Here is a 19,674-nt window from a genome sequence, read left to right on the forward strand (position 1 = left end):
CTTACAGGCGTGGTACGTTCATGACAATGGGAACTCTGAATATCGCCCACTCAAGAACACAACATCAACCCCAGCAGGTCGTTACACTATTTTATCATTTTGAAAGGTACAGTACATTTTTTATAATTTAGATAAATAAATAATAATCAATAACTGGTTAATGTCTACATTGTATGAACATTCTATTTGTATAGTTACTATTTGAATTACTACAACAATAAATCAATGTTGTAAACATATCACATTAAACACAGATAACTTAATAAAGATTGATACATGTATATATTTGAGATTGTTTTTTAATTTACAAAACCTTATCACAAAGAACACATATAAATGAGACAAATCAAAATCATGTTAACAATTTAAATTGTACAATTGTATTTGATTGGTTTTAATTTGCTGCTTTCTGATCTATATATTTTTATATCATGGGTTAATATGTAACATGACAATTTAAATTGTGCGTTAACAATAAAGCTATTAGTAGTATCTTTTTTAGTACTTTACTGTATTATTTTAGGTATTTAGATTGTAATTGCACTCTTATCCAAGAAAAAGATGCAAAACAAATATACAAAGTTGTAAATATATATATATATATATATATATAACACTAACTAGATAGGGAACATACATATAAAACACAACAACTTTGTTTTATTGGCAGTGTTCCTCCCCTTCAAGATTATCAGGCACCTTCATTCACAACAAGAAAACCTCCCGCAAGGAGCGACTGGTTTTTACTTGCACAAGGAAATCTTGCTCTTATTCGAGTGAATGTAAGTCTTATCTATCTCCATCAATCTAAGGTTACAGTAAATGAGAACACGGGTTCTGCTTATAAACTTTACAAGGCAGTATACTTTTTTTTGTTGCAATGATCTATATCTTTTAGAGTTAAACTATAACTTGTTGTGACCCTGAGGTGTGCATAATGTCAGTTCTCTACACACTTAGCAGACCAAAATGGAAGGAAAAGAGTTGTGCGTCGACATGGACAAGCAGCAGGGGAAGGCCACTGTGCTTCAAAAGGAGGTGAGTGCCATTATTGTAATGTACAACAACATGCTCTAGGTGGACATTGGTGTCAAGGTACATGAAAATGATTTTTATGTAAAGATATTTTGTATAATATATATACAAAAAAGGTAGACCTCAACAAGTGAACTGGATGAGTCGTCATCCAGCCATGTTTTTTTTTGTGATGACATCCATAGAAAGGGAAATTTAGGTTGTTGAAACATCAGTACAATATGGCCAAAACAACAGTGAGATGCTGTAATTGTATTTATTATATAGTGCATTCGGAAAGTATTCACAGCGCTTCACTTCTTCCACATTTTTTATGTTACACCATTACTACAAAATGGATTACACTAATTTTTGTCTTCAAAATTCTACAGACAATACCCCATGTGAAATTAGTTTTTGTAATTTTTGCAAAATGAATAAAATAAACTAGAAAAACACATTTGTTGATGCACCTTTGGCAGCCGTTACAGCGTCAAGCTTGGCAGACCTATCATTGGGCAGTTTCGCCCATTCCTCTTTGTAGCACCTCTCAAGCGCCATCAGGTTGGATAGTTGGTTTTCATCAGGGATGTCTCTGTACATTGCTGCATTCATCTTTCTCTCTATCCTGACTAGTCTCCCAGTTCCTGCTGCTGAAAACCATCCCCACAGCATGATGCTGCCACCACCATGCTTCAATGTAGGAATGGTATTGGCCTGGTGATGAACGGTGCCTGGTTTCCTCCAAACATGATGCCTGACATTCACGCCAAAGAGTTTAATCTTTGTCTCATCAGACCAGATCATTTTGTTTCTCATGGTTTGAGAGTCTTTCAGGTGCATTTTGGCAAACCTTTTACGAAGAAATGGCTTCCGTCTGGCCACTCTACCATACAGGCCTGATTAGTGGTTTGCTGCAGAGATGGTTGTTCTTCTGGAAGGTTCTCCTCTTTCCACAGAGGAATGCTGTAGCTCTGACAGAGTGACCATCGGGTTCTTGGTCACCTCCCTGACTAGACTAAGATGAATGCAGCAATTTACAGAGACATCCTGGATGAAAACCAACACTTCCCATTCAATCTGATTGGAGCTTGAGAGGTGCTGCAAAGAGGAATGGGCAAAGAGGAATGGGTGAAATTGCCCAAAGATAGGTGTGCCAAGCTTTCGGCATTGTATTCAAAAAGACTTGAGGTTGTAATTGCTGCCAATAGTGCATCAAGTATTGAGCAAATGCTGTGAATAATTATGTACATGCAGGTTTTTTTTTTTTAATTCGCCAAAAAAAAAAAAAAAAAAAATTACATTGACATTACGGAGTATTGCCTGTAGAATTCTATGGACAAAAATGAATTAATGCCATTTTGGAATAATGCTGTAACATAACAAAATGTCAAAAAAGTGAAGCGCTGTGATTACTTGCCCCCGCGTCCCCCCAGGGGGGCCCGCCCCACTATTTGAGAAGGACTGGGCTAATCCAATAGATAATTATTGGATTCATTGGCACAATTACAGTAATACTGTACAGAAAAAGGAACATGGTATGAACAGACCGTGACCTCCGACTTTTCAACCGTCTTCACTTCTGCTCTTGCAGTTGGGCCTGCTAAGCGCCGTCTGTTTGATTGTGGGCACCATGATCGGCTCAGGCATCTTCATCTCTCCCAAAGCGGTGCTGCTCTACTCTGGAGGTGTGGGCCCCTGCCTTCTCATCTGGGCTGCCTGTGGAGTGTTAGCCATTATGGGTGGGTGAAACACAGACACACCCTCATATTTCAAAGATAAACAGCACTTATGCTGTATAATGTTTTATTATAGAATATCATTATAACCTGCGGCATGAGGTTAGGAATTAACTGGCATCTGTTAGTTGGTTAGTTAATTACTTAGCAAGCAACATAACTCAAAAAGTTATATGCGGATTTTGATCAAACTTTCAGGACATGTCAGAAATGAGATAAGAAATAAGTGATTCGATTTTGGGGGTCATTTGGATCATTTATACTAAGTTACTTTACATTAACTTCTCTTTGTGTGTACACTAGCGGCCCTGGCACCACCTCCACCCACAGAGACAAAGAGCGTGGTTGACTGACAAAGGGTTCACTCTGTTTATTTAATTCCGCTATAGAACAAACGTGCCCACGGATGGTGACCCAGAATAAAACCTCTTGCAGCATTTTTTAAGCAACACACAAACAAAACAAACACACCAAACTCGGTAATTTCAATCATCCTTCAATACGCTGGAGATTGTTGTTCTGTTAGGTAACAACATAGCTCAAAAATGTTATGGGCGACTTTGATTAAACTTTTAGGAAATGCCATATATGAGAAAGGAAGAAGTGATTTGATTTTTGAGGCGCTCTATAATACTGTCTGAATTCAGTATTTTTTAAATGGATTCTTTCTTATTGGTAGATAGGGCCTCACTCTCAGAGTACTTTTGTAGTCTCTATAGTGGGACCTTCAAAGGTAAACATAATCCCTTCTGTGAGGTTGGTTGTCACGTTCAAGTTTTAATTCAGTTCTAGTTTCCTATAGGAACTATTTAAAGATAATTATTTTGTTACAGGGTGAAATGTCACAATCATAAAACCCTCTTTAACTGTCCAATGTTTAAAGTCACATTTGAACTCTATGAGAAGCTTACCATTATATAATAGAACAAAATAAAACTAAGATCAGCTAAAAATACTCTGTGGTACAAACCCCGTTTCCATATGAGTTGGAAAATTGTGTTAGATGTAAATATAAACGGAATACAATGGTTTGCAAATCCTTTTCAACCCATATTCAATTGAATGTACTACAAAGACAAGATATTTGATGTTCAAACTCATAAACTTTATTTTTTTTTTGCAAATAATAATTAACTTAGAATTTCATGGCTGCAACACATGCCAAAGTAGTTGGGAAAGGGCATGTTCACCACTGTATTACATGGCCTTTCCTTTTAACAACACTTAGTAAACGTTTAGGAACTGAGGAGACACATTTTTTAAGCTTCTCAGGTGGAATTCTTTCCCATTCTTGCTTGATGTACAGCTTAAGTTGTTCAACAGTCCGGGGGTCTCCGTTGTGGTATTTTAGGCTTCATAATGCGCCACACATTTTCAATGGGACAGGTCTGGACTACAGGCAGGCCAGTCTAGTACCCGCACTCTTTTACTATGAAGCCACGTTGATGTAACATGTGGCTTGGCATTGTCTTGCTGAAATAAGCAGGGGCGTCCATGGTAACGTTGCTTGGATGGCAACATATGTTGCTCCAAAACCTGTATGTACCTTTCAGCATTAATGGCGCCTTCACACATGTGTAAGTTACCCATGTCTTGGGCACTAATACACCCCCATACCATCACAGATGCTGGCTTTTCCACTTTGCGCCTATAACAATCCGGATGTTTTTTTTCCTCTTTGGTCCGGAGGACATGGCGTCCACAGTTTCCAAAAACAATTTGTATTGTGGACTCGTCAGACCACAGAACACTTTTCCACTTTGTATCAGTCCATCTTAGATGAGTTTAGGCCCAGCAAAGCCGACTGCGTTTCTGGGTGTTGTTGATAAACGGTTCTCGCCTTGCATAGGAGAGTTTTAACTTGCACTTACAGATGTAGCAACCAACTGTAGTTACTGACAGTGGGTTTCTGAAGTGTTCCTGAGCCCATGTGGTGATATCCTTTACACACTGATGTCGCTTGTTGATGCAGTACAGCCTGAGGGATCGAAGGTCACAGGCTTAGCTGCTTACCTGCAGTGATTTCTCCAGATTCTCTGAACCCTTTGATGATATTACGGACCGTAGATGGTGAAATCCCTAAATTCCTTGCAATAGCTGGTTGAGAAAGGTTTTTCTTAAACTGTTCAACAATTTGCTCACGCATTTGTTGACCAAGTGGTAACCCTCACCCCATCCTTGTTTGTGAATGACTGAGCATTTCATGGAATCTACTTTTATACCCAATCATGGCACCCACCTGTTCCCAATTTGCCTGTTCACCTGTGGGATGTTCCAAATAAGTGTTTGATGAGCATTCCTAAACTTTATCAGTATTTATTGCCACCTTTCCCAACTTCTTTGTCACGTGTTGCTGGCATCAAATTCTAAAGTTAATGATTATTTGCAAAAAAAAAAATGTTTATCAGTTTGAACATCAAATATGTTGTCTTTGTAGCATATTCATTTGAATATGGGTTGAAAATGATTTGCAAATCATTGTATTCCGTTTATATTTACATCTAACACAATTTCCCAACTCATATGGAAACGGGGTTTGTAGTTATTGTCGTAGATTACAGTAGTTTATTATATAAGAAAACTCAACCTTTGAAAACGACTGACAGACACATAATGGATGGAGAACAAGAATGTGTTTGCAGACTGATACTGTCATCTAATGGTGTTTTATGGGCAATGCTGGAATAATTAATAAGCTTAATTACATGCAATTGTATTTTCAACATGCAAAATTAAGTTGTGTTTATAGAAAGACTGTAATTATTGATATTAGGAACACCAACTGTGATGAAACTGGTGATGTTTTGGGTTTGTGAATATTATTTGAAAAATGTGTTCGAGGTTACACTGCTGGTTTACTAAACGTTAGCTACTACCAGTAAATTTATGGTTAAAAAACATTGAATAGTAGCAAGATAATGTTAATTAGGTGGTTACATGGGAATAATCAAAGACTAATCCTAAAAATAAAGTGAATATCAGAGCCTTTTGCCATGGATGACTGAGTAACAATTTTTTGCACACAAATGTGGGTTCCTTCAATTTTCAATCCACTCCTGAGTATCGCCAGACTTTTCCTTACAGTAAATGCTGATCCATGGTTCTAGGGTTATCATCACACTTTTCCACCTGCCCATTTGGAGTGACATTACAAAAGAGCAGAAGGAAAGTATACACACAGAAAGCCCACATTAATTGTGGAGGTTGCTTTTCAACTTTGTCCGAGTAAGACATCAAGGTTACAACATTGATGATGAAAAAAAAAAAATAGCAAAGCACAGGAATGCCATTATGATAACAACCTAATCCAAGGTCACATGTAAGGAGTCGGACAAACATAAAAGACTGTACACACAAGCTGCATTGAACAACAATAGACAAACTGGATCGGATATGTACACATAAACATTGCGTGTACAAAAAATGCTTTTTGTTTCAAAACTCTATCAAGTCACATATTGCATTTGACCTTTGAGAACCTATTGTAATGTGAAACTGAGTAAACTCACTAAAACCTTACATGTTTGCTTGTGTTACCTGTGTATGGTTTTCTCACCCCTTGTAAAAAAAAAGTAGGTCTCGTTTACTACACTGCTACACTACTCGCGGAAATTGTCACATAATGTGAGCGACCAAGAATAAATTATATGCAAGATGAAAGAAACTTTGTTGAAAGTAATTTGTGATGCAGCTTTTGTATTGGAGCGCAGTGTTGTGCAGGACTAAATAATGTTGGGGCTGGTCAAAGTAAATACTAGTAGTAGTTCAAATCCACATTCACTCAAATCCTACTTTGATGCCATACTCTGCTTATCAATTGCTCAAATGGAGAGTTTTTAGTGGTTCTAGATGACCTGTTCTCTCACTCCTGGGTCATGGTGTTCCTCATAAAGTGAACACATGGTGCTGAGGTAACAGAAAGTCAGAGTTGATCTGAAATCATTTTCAAAAGCTAATAAAAGTCAGTCATAATTTTCTTTACCTTTGCATGATAATTAACAACCACTATGGATCCACTATGGACTGTACTCTTACATTATTAGACCCACTCGACATCCATTGCATTCGGTCTCCCTAGGGGGGGGGGGGGTGTTACCCACATATGCGGTCCTCTCCAAGGTTTCTCATAGTCATTCACATCGACGTCCCACTGGGGTGAGTTTTTCCTTGCCCTTATGTGGGCTTTGTACCGAGGATGTCGTTGTGGCTTGTGCAGCCCTTTGAGACACTTGTGATTTAGGGCTATATAAATAAACATTGATTGATTGATTGAAATATAGTATGCAACAGCAGAGTGTCTACAATTATTGTGCTATCATGGACTAATACAACCTCTGAAAATTTAGAATCAACAGACATGGAGGATGGTCAATCTGTTGTTTAATTTTGTGGAAAAAATAATAAGTCAAGAGGCTTAATTGTGGTAGTCAGTAACAGTAATTTTTTTTTAGAACGGAGTAAAAAAAAATGCAATCACTTAATTTTGAGGAAAAAAATATGAAATCATTAAAAGCAAACAAATGAAAACACATTAGTAGTTTGTTGCAACACCTCTGGCTTTTTAAGCAGCATGCCATCTCTGAGGCATGGACTTAACCAGTGACAATCTTGCTTTAACTTTCACTGATTGCTCTTGTCAGAACAGCTTTGTAGGTTGCAGCCTTGTCATGGACCATTTTCTTCAATTTCTACCACGTATCTTCAGTTGGATTGACATCCAGACTTTTTACAGACCATGACATTGACCTTATGTATTTTTCTTCAAAGAAAAATTCCACAGTTTTTGCTCTCTGGCAAGACACATTATCATATTGAAAAATGGTGTCATCATCCCCAAACATCCTTTCCATTGTTGGAATAAGAAAAGTGTCCAAAATGTCAATGTAAACTTGTGCATTTTAATGGCAGCCATTTCCACAGTGTCATTACTTGACATGCAGCCCCATATCATCAATAACAGGTAGTTGTCTTCATAAATCTCATTGGAACGACAGCAAGCAAAAGTTCCAGCATTATCAGTTTTGCAGATTCATCACTAAATATGACTTTCATCCAGTCATCCGTAGTCCATGATAGCTTTTCCTTAGCCAATCATAACCTTGTTTTTTTCTGTTTAGGTCAGGGGTCGGCAACCCAAAATGTTGAAAGAGCCATATTGGACCAAAAATACAAAAACTAATCTGTCTGGAGTCGCAAAAAATTAAAAGCCATATTACATACAGATGATACAGATAGTGTGTCGTGAGATATAAATTGAATTAAGATGACTTAAAGTAAACTAAATGACCTCAAATATACCTACAAATGAGGCATAATGATGCAATATGTACATATAGCTAGCCTAAATAGCATGTTAGCATCGATTAGCTTGCAGTCATGCAGTGACCAAATATGTCTGATTAGCACTCCACACAAGTCAAAAACATTAACAAAACTCACCTTTGTGCATTCATGCACAACATTAAAAGTTTGGTGGACAAAATGAGACAGAAAGAGAAGTGGCATAAAACACGTCCTAGAAAGTCGGAGAAAGTTATACATGTAAACAAACTACGGTGAGTTCAAGGACCGCCAAAATTAGTAGGACAAAACGGTGCTCGCCAAATACTGGAATCAGTGAAGCATGTTTAATATAAACAGTGTGCTTTATAACAATTAGGGAGGTTTGTGTCATGTTTGTCCTCCTACAGAAACCATAATAAAAACAAAACAAAAAAAATTTCCCCTCAACTTTTTCCATTTTTCATACATTTTTGAAAAAGCTCCAGAGAGCCACTAGGGCGGCGCTAAAGAGCCGCATACGGCTCTAGAGCCGCGGGTTGCCGACCCCTGGTTTAGGTGAATCCTAGATGACATCATGTTTAGGTGGAAAGACATATTTTGTTTGTCTCTTCTGCATTTCAATCCATTTTCCGTCAGGCGGTTTCTTACAGTTCAGTCACAGACGGCGACCCCAGTTTTTGCCCATTTGTTCTTCTTGTTTGGCTGTGCATTGTCTGTTGTCAAGACACATCCAAATTTTCTGTCTTGACGCTTTCATGTTTTCCTTAGTCTACCAGTATTCTTGCCTTTTACAATCTTCCTGCATGTTTTTGACTGTGAACAATCAGCATCTTTTGCAACATTGCATGATGGTTTACCTTCTTGAAGAAGTTTGATAATCCTCTACTTTGTTTCAATTGGCATATCTGGTGTTGAGGCCATGATTCATGTCAATCCACCTGGTGCAACAGCTCTCTAAACTGTGAACATTCTTTTTTGAACTGCTGACTAATGAAAAGACGGAATTAATTATTTTGAAGTGACAACAGTTTTGTGTCATGACTGTTTTCCCTATAAAATTAAACGACTGAATAAAAATCCTCCAACTCTCGTGGTTCTATAATTTTCCATGGGTTGAAGATATGGTTGCGCATGTTTTTAGAGGTGGAATGGTTTTGAGGGGGGAACAATCTGACAAAAATAATAGACTTGATGTTGGAAGGGGCAACAATAGGAGGCAGTGTGCAGTGGGGCCAGGAGGGCAAGCTGTGGCAAGTGAAGATGTTTACAGTTTTAACTGTAGAAGAAGAAATATGGAGTGCAGGTCGTCATAAATTGCGTGTGGACAGCGCACTGGAAGTTGACTCTATATATATATATATAGCAGTGACGTGCGGTGAGGTTCATGACTGGTGAGGCACTGACTTCATCACAGTCAGATTTACAAACATATGAACCCTAAAGGGTATCTTATTCACCATTTGATTGGCAGCAGTTAACGGGTTATGTTTAAAATCTCATACCAGCATTCTTCCCTGCTTGGCACTCAGCATCAAGGGTTGGAATTGGGGGTTAAATCACCAAAAATTATTCCCGGGCGCGGCGCCGCTGCTGCCCACTGCTCCCCTCACCTCCTAGGGGGTGAACAAGGGATGGGTCAAATGCAGAGGACAAATTTCACCACACCTAGTGTGTGTGACAATCATTGGTACTTTAACTAAACTTTAACTTTTCACATACAAACTGTAGCACACAAAAAAGCACATTTAATAAAAAAAACGTTATTATGGTCTTACCTTTACTTATGAGTGCGGGAACAGTGGTGTTCGTGTTGGAGGAGTTGTGAATGAATGAAATATGAAATCCGTGCTGCAGTCTGCAGGTGTACCTAATGCTGTGTCCCTGCAGTCGTTCACGGCTCCTCCGGCGCAAGCATTGTTGTTTTTGCACTTTTTGGCTTCTTGTTAAGTGACTTTTTTGGGGTGGATTCGGTCTTGCACGTGAAGGGTTTGGGTGTGGGCTTTGGTTGGTGTGGCGCTCCCGTAGGGGGGTGCATTCTGCGGCGGGGGTGCATTAACCGGCACCAGGAGGCGGGATTACTGCGAGCCTCAGCCAGTCCGTCTTCGCAGCAGTTTTATGATTGCTCAGCACAAGAAATACTTTACACACATACAGTTGTTGACTAAATACACTGTACATTATATACCTCAGCTAACTAAACTATGGAAATGTATAATATAGTTCATATAGCAATACGGTCTCACTGCACAGCAGGCCAGCAGTTAGCCGAGTCCGCAATCCATGTTGAGGCACAACTGAGTGACGTGCCTCAACTGGCTGCTGATCACCGCACCGTCTCTTCTCAGTATTTGAACGGCAAATGTGAAAATTCAGCGATTTTGAATAAAAATAATCTAAAACTGGTGAAGTTAAATGGAAAATAACTTTATAGTATAATCACTGAATACATATAACAATTTAATTTTTTTTTTTCTTTTTACATTTTTTTTCTTTCCATGATGGCAGGTGAGGCGGGGCCTCCAGTGACCGCACGTCACTGATATATACATACATATATGTATAACCTACTTTCTGAGTATGCCTATAAACGGTTAGTTTGGGGAGGATGTCCTTTTAGATGCAAATGAAACCCATGCCCCACCCCAGGGACGAAATTTGGATTTCCGAAGTGGGGGCTTGTGTACAGGGCATGTGGTTTGGAAGGGATTAAATGCATGTCTTGGATGAAATAAGTAACTTTACTTTGATTTGTCCACAGGAAAAAAGCCTGATATTTAAACAACTGCACATTTCCATGAATCATGTTTTATCTTGGATGTATTGTGCTAAACAGGAGCCCTGTGCTATGCGGAGCTGGGCACCATGATCCCTAAATCTGGAGGAGAGCATTCGTATCTGATGGAGGCCTTAGGCTCCCCGGTGGCATACCTTTACTCCTGGACCACAGTGATGGTGTTGAAGCCCTCTGCCTTTGCTATCATCACACTGAGCTTTGGCGAGTATGCCTCAGCTCCCTTCTATTCAGACTGCAGCCCTCCTATCATTGTCACCAAGTGTCTGTCTGCTGCAGCCATAGGTAACCCCTAATGCAATATCTTCACACCTGTTATCTATATTCACTATGTAGAATCTTGGGTTTCAGAGGTTTGAGCATGTCAAAACATAAAGGACTATGTCAAGGATCAATAAAGAGCGCAATCCATTTAGCGTGTCTGTCTGCATGTATACAGCATGCTGTATTTGTGTAAACATTAACTTTCATGTTTCTTTTTTTCAGTTTTCATTGTCACCATTAACTGTTTGAGTGTCAAACTAGCAAGTTATGTGCAAAACTTCTTCACGGCAGCCAAATTGTTGATCATTGTCATCATAGTGGGAGCTGGTATAGTTCTCTTGGCACAAGGTAATAATAACATTTAAAATGATCTCATTTTCTACATAACAATAACGTTTATTTATTTGTATGCAGGAAATACAGAGAACTTCTCAAACGCATTTGACAACAAGCCAGTGTCTGTTGGGGCAATTGGACTTGCCTTTTATAATGGACTCTGGGCCTATGATGGGTGGTAAATATATGTTTGCAATCAGAAAAACTCTGCTAATGTGTCAATGAATACACATTACATCAATGACTTGTGAAAGTGTGATGCCTTATCTGTTTACGATTCACGACATTCTCAGGAGTCAACTGAATTTCATCACAGAGGAGCTGAAAAACCCATTTAGGTAGGGGGGATATTTTTAAATATCCTGCTTTACACTGAAAATTAGACCCTTAAGTAATATAGCTTGATGTAATTTACACTTAAAAAAAGATAGGTTAAACAGGCAATATGAATTAAACTCTCAATCTATTATTGTTGGGGTTTAGTGCCCTCTAGAGCAGTGGTCCCCAACCTTTTTGTAACTGCGGACCGGTCAACGCTTGAAAATTTGTCCCACGGACCGGGGGTGGAGGGTGGATATGGGGGGAATGGTATTTTATTTTTATTTTTTTCATAAAAAAATACAATCATGTGTGCTTACGGACTGTATCCCTGCAGACTGTATTGATCTATATTGATATATAATGTAGAAGAAATATTAATAACAGAAAGAAACAACCCTTTTGTGCGAACGAGTGTGAATGAGTGTAAATAGGGGAGGGAGTTTTTTTTGGGTTGGTGCAATAATTGTAAGTGTATCTTGTGTTTTTTATGTTGATTTAATAAAAAAAAAAAAAATAAAATAAAAAAATATATATATATATTTTTTTTAAATTTCTTGTGCTGCCCGGTACCAATCGATCCACGGACCGGTACCGGGCCGCGGCCCGGTGGTTGGGGACTACTGCTCTAGAGGCTGTAGCTGTAAATGAAGATCTCCCATTGCCCATTAGAATGAAACTTTTCCAACTGTTAATTTTCCTTTTGCTGCAGGAACTTGCCTTTAGCCATCATCATTGGCATCCCTTTAGTGGCCGTCTGCTATGTGATGGTCAACATTGCTTATTTCACTGTCTTGACCACCAATGAATTACTGTCGTCTTCAGCCGTAGCTGTGGTAAGAGTCAAAGGTTGTTACCCAGTAAATGCCCAGTGTATTGGCCTTGGTTATAGAATGACACTTTAAAAATCATTTTTTTGTCTGCAACTTTAATGTTAATGAGATGTGTTTCTCCACACCTGTATCTGATGGAGTGTGCCTCCAAGAAGCTTTCGTGGACTTGATCCACTTTTAACATACACAATGTACCTGTGCACTAGTCTAATGTGGTATATGCCGCATGTCACATACAACAAGGACAACAATGTTGCAAGAAGGGCTGCGCAATACAGATGTCAAACTATTATAAATTATATAAAATTGGCCGACGATAGAGCTTTTAATACTGTCGTTATATTGCAAGAATGCTTGTTGATGATGACACATTCTAGCTGTGTCCCACAAATTTGCCACAAGCGAACGACCGCGTCCTCAACACAATGTAGCATTTTCACAAGTGAGCTAGCAGCTAATGCCCCTCCACAGTGCAAAGCCCCAAGTCAGCAATCGTCCCCTTAGTATCTAGTATCTAAGTACCCCTCTAGTATCAATAAAATTGTTGCCTTTTAAAATGATGTTGGATCGATATCTATCTTACGTAAGCCGGAATGCAAACTTACTGAGCACAGATCGATATTGTATATATACGTACATGTATATTACGTATATATACACATATATATTAATACATATATATAAATATACATACATATATACACATATGCATACGTATATATATATATATATATATATATATATATATATATATATATATATATATATATATATATATATATATATATATATATATATATATATATATATATATATATATAGTATTCGGGCTGTCAAATGATTATTTTTAATTAGATTAATGACATTTTGGAATTTGAATTAATTATGATTAATCACAGGTGATTACTTGCTTGCAGCATTAAAATTTGCTTATAAAAATACACCAATATTTGTACAAAAATGCGATTTAAATATCAGAATGTCATCCAGAACCGTTTTTCCAGGTTTTACATACGTATATGTATATTACGTATATATACACATATACACATTCACACATATACAGTATAAACACATACATATACATATATATATACACATACATACATACATACATACATATATATATATATATATATATATATATATATATATATATATATATATATATATACATACCGGTACATACATACATATATATATATATATATATATATATATATATATATATATATATATATATATATATATATATATATATATATATATATATATATATATATATATGTATATATGTATATATGTATATGTGTATATATATATATTTATATATACGTGTATATGTATATATGTGTATATATATATATATATATATATATATATATATACACATATACATACACATATACACATACGTATGTATATATATATATATATATACGTGTATATGTATATATGTGTATATATATATATATATATACACATATACATACACATATACACATACGTATGTATATATATATATATATATATATATATATATATATATATATATATATATATATATATATATATGTCTTAATAAGGTTATCCAAAAAATAGTGCTCGATACCGTAGTAGAGCGCAATATATGTATGTGTGGGAAAAAAAATCACAAGACTATTTCATCTCTACAGGCCTGTTTCATGAGGGGGTTCCCTCAATCATCAGGAGATTTAAAAAAAAAAAAATCTCCTGATGATTGAGGGAACCCCCTCATGAAACAGGCCTGTAGAGATGAAATAGTCTTTTGATTTTTTTCCCCACACATACACACGTCATTTATTTGCACAAAACTTGTCAACAGTTTTAAATAAAGTTATTTCAGGCTGTATTGTCGTATTAAATCTTCCAGCGAGTACACCAGTCAGAGTTTTCCTCGCTTATTTTTGTGCTGACGTATATATGTATATAATATATTTATATAGATACACATATACATATATATATATATATGTAGGTATACATACACACATATACATACACTCTAATTTTCCTCCAAGCTTGGTAGACATACTAGACACATATAGCCATACAGTATAACTGCTTAGTTGATTTTTGATCATTGACGTTGCCATTAATAAGATTGCCAATGATCAAATATTACTAGTGACAACCATATGGAGTCATACCTCATATCAAAGCCCATGATGTTCTGTAATGTTTTGTCATTATCCCCAAGTATTAACATCTGATGACCAAAAAAGTAATTTTTTCCTCCCAGCTTCAAACGGTCACTCATCACCACAACTTATAAAACACACAAATCAGCACAAAAACATTTAATATTCCATAAATAAGTTCTGTCTATGTCATATACAACAAGGAAAAAATACTTTTTAATGCAGATATGATATATCACAGGTGATAACATTGTTTATTACAGCTAAATACCAAGTCATATTTATTGTGTGTTAAACATACTTGGCCAATAAAACTGAGTGTGACCCTAAGATTTATTTCATATGTATCACTATCTACCACGTTTCTTGCTTGCATTCTTTAGACTTTTGGAAACAAAGTTCTTTACCCCATGTCTTGGATTGTTCCACTTTTCGTTGTCTTCTCTACAATCGGCTCGGCCAACGGAAGCTGCTTCACTGCTGGCAGGTAACGAGGGTGCTGAAATGAACAAAGATTGGGCTTTAGTGATGTTGATAGGAAGGCTGAAAGCGTCCCAAACATGTCCCTGATGTTATCTTTTGGTTCTCAGACTGGCCTATGTAAGTGGCAGAGAAGGTCACATGGTAGAAGTGTTGTCTTTCATCAGTTTGAGGCGTCTCACTCCATCCCCAGCAATCATTTTTAACGTGAGTGCTGCACGTTAGCAGTAGTGGTAATGTTTTCCTGTTATAAAGATAAATATGGTTTCTTTTTCAGGGTTTATTGGCTATTTTTTACATAATTCCAGCTGACATCAACACCCTCATTAACTTCTTCAGCTTTGCACAGTGGTTCTTCAACGGCCTGACGATATCAACTCTTATTGTCATGCGTTTCACCAGGAAGGAGCTGAAAAGACCAGTCAAGGTGAGGAGTGTTTGGGAAACTGCACTGTTTTGGAAATATTTTATAAATATCCCTAATTATTATCTGCATAGTTAGCAGCTTTGTGCTATAACAGTTTAAAAAAAAAAAAACTATTTAAAATGCACAGTAAAGGGAAAGACGTGTGTTTTTGTTGTTCATTTGGATTGTGGATGATGGGCAACGTTCCAAAAAAGATCAGTGTTCCTTTAAGGCTGTTGGTGCTGTTGTGCAAGAACATCCTACTGTATTGACCCGGATGTAAGACAACCCTGAATATAAGATGACCCCCTCTTTTTCTAGATATGATTTTGGAAAAGTTATTTTCAAGATTTTTTGAATAATTAAATAATAATAAATAATAAATTAAATACAAGTAAAAAAACTGTTTTTTTTCTCAACAGTTTTTTGTAATGACCTAAATTTAAGGCGATCCGAATTTAAAGCAACCCAATTTCCAGATTTGTTTTTGGAAAAATATATATTAAGACAAACAGTAAGGCAACATTTTTTAGATTGCAATAAAAAACAGGATATAATATTTCCTATAGGTACTCCGTTGTCAGTTGACTGTGCTTCATTGATCGGCATTATCTTTAAAATTAGCATCACAACTACTTCCTCTGTTTTTTGACCATTTTGCTAGCCATTTTTGAGACCTTTTTTTTTTTTTACCCCCTTTTTTTCTCTGTGCTGCGGCTCCATCTTGCCACTGTGGTGTGTGAGTGACAGGAAGAAAAGCTTTTATGACAGGGAATATAAGACAACTCGACTTTTACAGACTTTTTCCTTCGAATAAAAATCACAGTTTTACTATATATTCTTGTCAATATTTGTCTACAGATTCCGATCATAATAGCAGTCCTAATGGTCTTGGTGTCCTGCTACCTAGTCCTGGCCCCCATCATTGACAGCCCTGACATGGAGTACCTCTACTGTACTCTATTCATCCTTGGTGGGCTCCTTCTTTACTACCCCTTTGTTCACCTGAAGGTCAAGTGGGCACGTAGACTCATGAGTAAGTAAGGAGTTTGCACATTCTCTCTGTGCTTGGGTGGGTTTTCTCCCACATTCCAAGAACATTCATGTTACATTAATTATCCATCAGTCCATCCATTTTCTTCTGCGTATCCCAAGTCGGGTCATGGGGGCAGCAGCCTAAGCAGAGAAGCCCCGACTTCCTTCTCCCCAGTGTCAGGCTTGTCCCTGACAGTTTGGCCATGTTTTAGTTTTTCTTCTGTGTTTGTCTTTGTTTTCTGTCAGCGCTCTTATTTTTGAAATTTCCTGATTATCTCCCTGAGGGCTTTTTCCCCTCAGCTGTGGCTGATTGTCACAGGGCCACACCTGGTGTCAATCAGCCAGCTGCTATTTAAACCGGCTTTGTCCTCCATTCTGCGCTGGATTATTCTGTCAGAGTTTGTAGGTGACGAACCCCAAGATGCAGAGATTGCGGCAGGCATTGTGCGGGAAAACATTAATGTTCAAAAAAATAAAGAAAAAAAACACAAACCAGGAACTAGGAACAGGAAACAGGATGCCAGGAAAATAGAAACTGGAAGACGAGGAACAAAAAGACAGAAAGCTACAAACATCTACAATATATAGCTTACTGCTACCGCTACACTGACATCGACAAGTAGGAATGACAATAATCCAGCGCAGAGTGGAGGACAAAGCCGGTTTAAATAGCAGCTGGCTGATTGACACCAGGTGTGGCCCGGTGCCAATCAGCCACAGCTGAGCGGAAAAAGCACTCAGGGAGATAATCAGGAAATTCCAAAAATAAGAGCGCTGACAGAAAACAAAGACAAACGCAGAAGAAAAACTAAAACATGGCCAAACTGTCAGGGACAAGCCTGACACCCAGCCACCTCGTCCAGCTCTTCCCGGGGATCCCGAGGCATTCCCAGGCCAGCTGGGAGACATAGTCTGTCCACCGTGTGCTGGGTCTTCCTCTGGGTCTCGTACCGGTCGGATGCGCCCTAAAAACCTCCCCAGGGAGGCGATCGGGGAGCATCGTAACCAGATGCTTGAACTACCTCACCTGGCTCCTGTCAATGTGGAGGAGCAGCAGCTTTACTCCGAGCTCCTCCCGAATGACAATGCTTCTCACCCTATGTCTAAGGAAGAGCCCCGCCACCCGGCGGAGGAGACTCATTTCAGTCGCTTATACTCGTGATCTTGCCCTTTTGGTCATAACCCAAAGCTCATGATCAAAGGTGAGGATAGGGATGTAGCTCCTTCTTTACCACAACGAACCAATGCAGGGTCCCCATCACTGCAGACGCCCCACCGATCCGCCTGTTGATCTCGCAATCAACTCTTTCCCCACTCGTGAACAAAACTCCAAGGTACTTGATCTCCTCCCCAACCTGGAAATGGCACTTCACCCTTTTCCGGGCTAACCATAGACTCGGACTTGGGAGTGTAGATTTTTTATGTTAATTAGAGATTGTAAATTTTCCGTAGGTTTGAATGAGTGTGTAAAAGGTTATTTGTCTATTTGCCCTGTAATTGACTGGTGACCAGTACAGAGTCACTCAAAGTCAGCTGGGTTAGACCTCAGCCTAACCATCCGTTTTATATAGTTGTTCACATTACCAATATTACATTGGAATATAACTGCATTAGTTTAATGCTGAGGTGACTCCTTATGTGTTGATGCTCTGGCACCTTATAGGGCCCATCACCATGCGTCTCCAGCTCCTGATGGAAGTGGTTCCTCCGGAGAAATGTGAGTGAGAAAAGGAAGAACCAGGCTGACTTCAATTTGACTCTTTCGGTACCAGGATACATTTTCATTTATTCTTAATCAACAATACACCTTGATTATTAGCAAGAATGTGTTTTATTAAATGTGTCTGGAACATGCAGTTTGAAGAAATCCCCACTAGATGTCAGTAGAGCATTGTTCAATAGAGACATGTTGTTATATTAACCTTGTGTTGTCAAAAGTCTATTTTTACTGTAAAGTGTACTGTACATGGCATTTAAATAGTGTGTTGTGTAGTATGTTAAAAGTAAGTATCATTACTGCATTAAACCGACCTCAACTGAGTCCAAATCATCAGAATTCTTTAGACAATACTATTTCAATCGAAGAACTGGTAAAAGCACTGAGATTTTCTCCGTGAACAAAAGCCCTGGTCCAGATGGATTTGGTGCAGAGTTTTATCACGCTTTTAGTGAAATACTGTCCCCTATATTACTTAGAATGTTAAATAACTCTTTCTTAAACAACAAACTCCCAAGCTCCTTGTATGAAGCCCATATGAGTATAATACCAAAAAAGGGAAAAAATCCATTGATCCAGCCAATTATAGGCCTATCTATCTGCTCAATCTAGACCACAAGATTCTAACTAAGGTACTCGCAACTAGGTTAAGCAACCACATAACAGAAATTATTCATCCGGACCAGGTCGGTTTCATCCCGGACAGATCTTCTTTCGGTAATGTACGGAGGTTATTGAACTCGTACTCGGCCTGCACAGGAAACAAAAAGGCAGCCGTCCTGACTCTGGATGCTCACAAAGCTTTTGATTCTATTGAGTGGGCTTATTTTTCTCATGTTCTCAAATTATTTGGGTTTGGATAACATTTTATAAAATGGGTTAAAATAATTTATTTTGCACCAAAATCATATGTCATAACCAATAATATAATATCGGATAGCTTTGAATTGCACACTTACTGAGCCAGAAATTGCATTACCACTTCTTTTACAATATGTAGACTCTTTTGGTAGAATATATGGCAGTGACGTGCGGTGAGGTTCATGACTGGTGAGGCACTGACTTCATCACAGTCAGATTTACAAACATATGAACCCTAAAGAGTATCTTATTCACCATTTGATTGGCAGCAGTTAACGGGTTATGTTCAAAAGCTCATACCAGCATTCTTCCCTGCTTGGCACTCAGCATCAAGGGTTGGAATTGGGGGTTAAATCACCAAAAATTATTCCCGGGCGCGGCGCCGCTGCTGCCCACTGCTCCCCTCACCTCCCAGGGGGTGAACAAGGGATGGGT

The 19,674-nt window shown here is 38.1% G+C and overlaps 1 protein-coding gene across 2 annotated transcripts; it reads left to right on the forward strand.

Annotated features, from left to right (window-relative positions):
* The first annotated feature begins 725 nt into the window (after window positions 1-725).
* On the forward strand, window positions 726-18,837 carry slc7a9 (solute carrier family 7 member 9). Of its 2 annotated transcripts, none has more exons than XM_061963541.2 (13): window positions 726-782; window positions 964-1,038; window positions 2,609-2,756; window positions 10,870-11,112; window positions 11,314-11,439; window positions 11,506-11,605; window positions 11,721-11,765; window positions 12,458-12,581; window positions 15,124-15,227; window positions 15,331-15,427; window positions 15,498-15,647; window positions 16,488-16,662; window positions 18,325-18,837. In XM_061963541.2, the coding sequence occupies exons 2-13, from the start codon at window positions 970-972 to the stop codon at window positions 18,384-18,386; spliced, it is 1,443 nt and encodes a 480-aa protein (XP_061819525.2). In that variant the 5' UTR covers window positions 726-782; window positions 964-969; the 3' UTR covers window positions 18,387-18,837. The 2 variants fall into 2 exon arrangements, with proteins under 2 accessions (XP_061819525.2, XP_061819526.2); XM_061963542.2 differs by having other exon boundaries at window positions 743-782; window positions 961-1,038.
* The last annotated feature ends 837 nt before the right edge of the window (window positions 18,838-19,674 follow it).

The sequence above is a fragment of the Nerophis lumbriciformis genome, linkage group LG06 (assembly GCF_033978685.3).
Source record: "Nerophis lumbriciformis linkage group LG06, RoL_Nlum_v2.1, whole genome shotgun sequence".
Taxonomy (NCBI): domain Eukaryota; kingdom Metazoa; phylum Chordata; class Actinopteri; order Syngnathiformes; family Syngnathidae; genus Nerophis; species Nerophis lumbriciformis.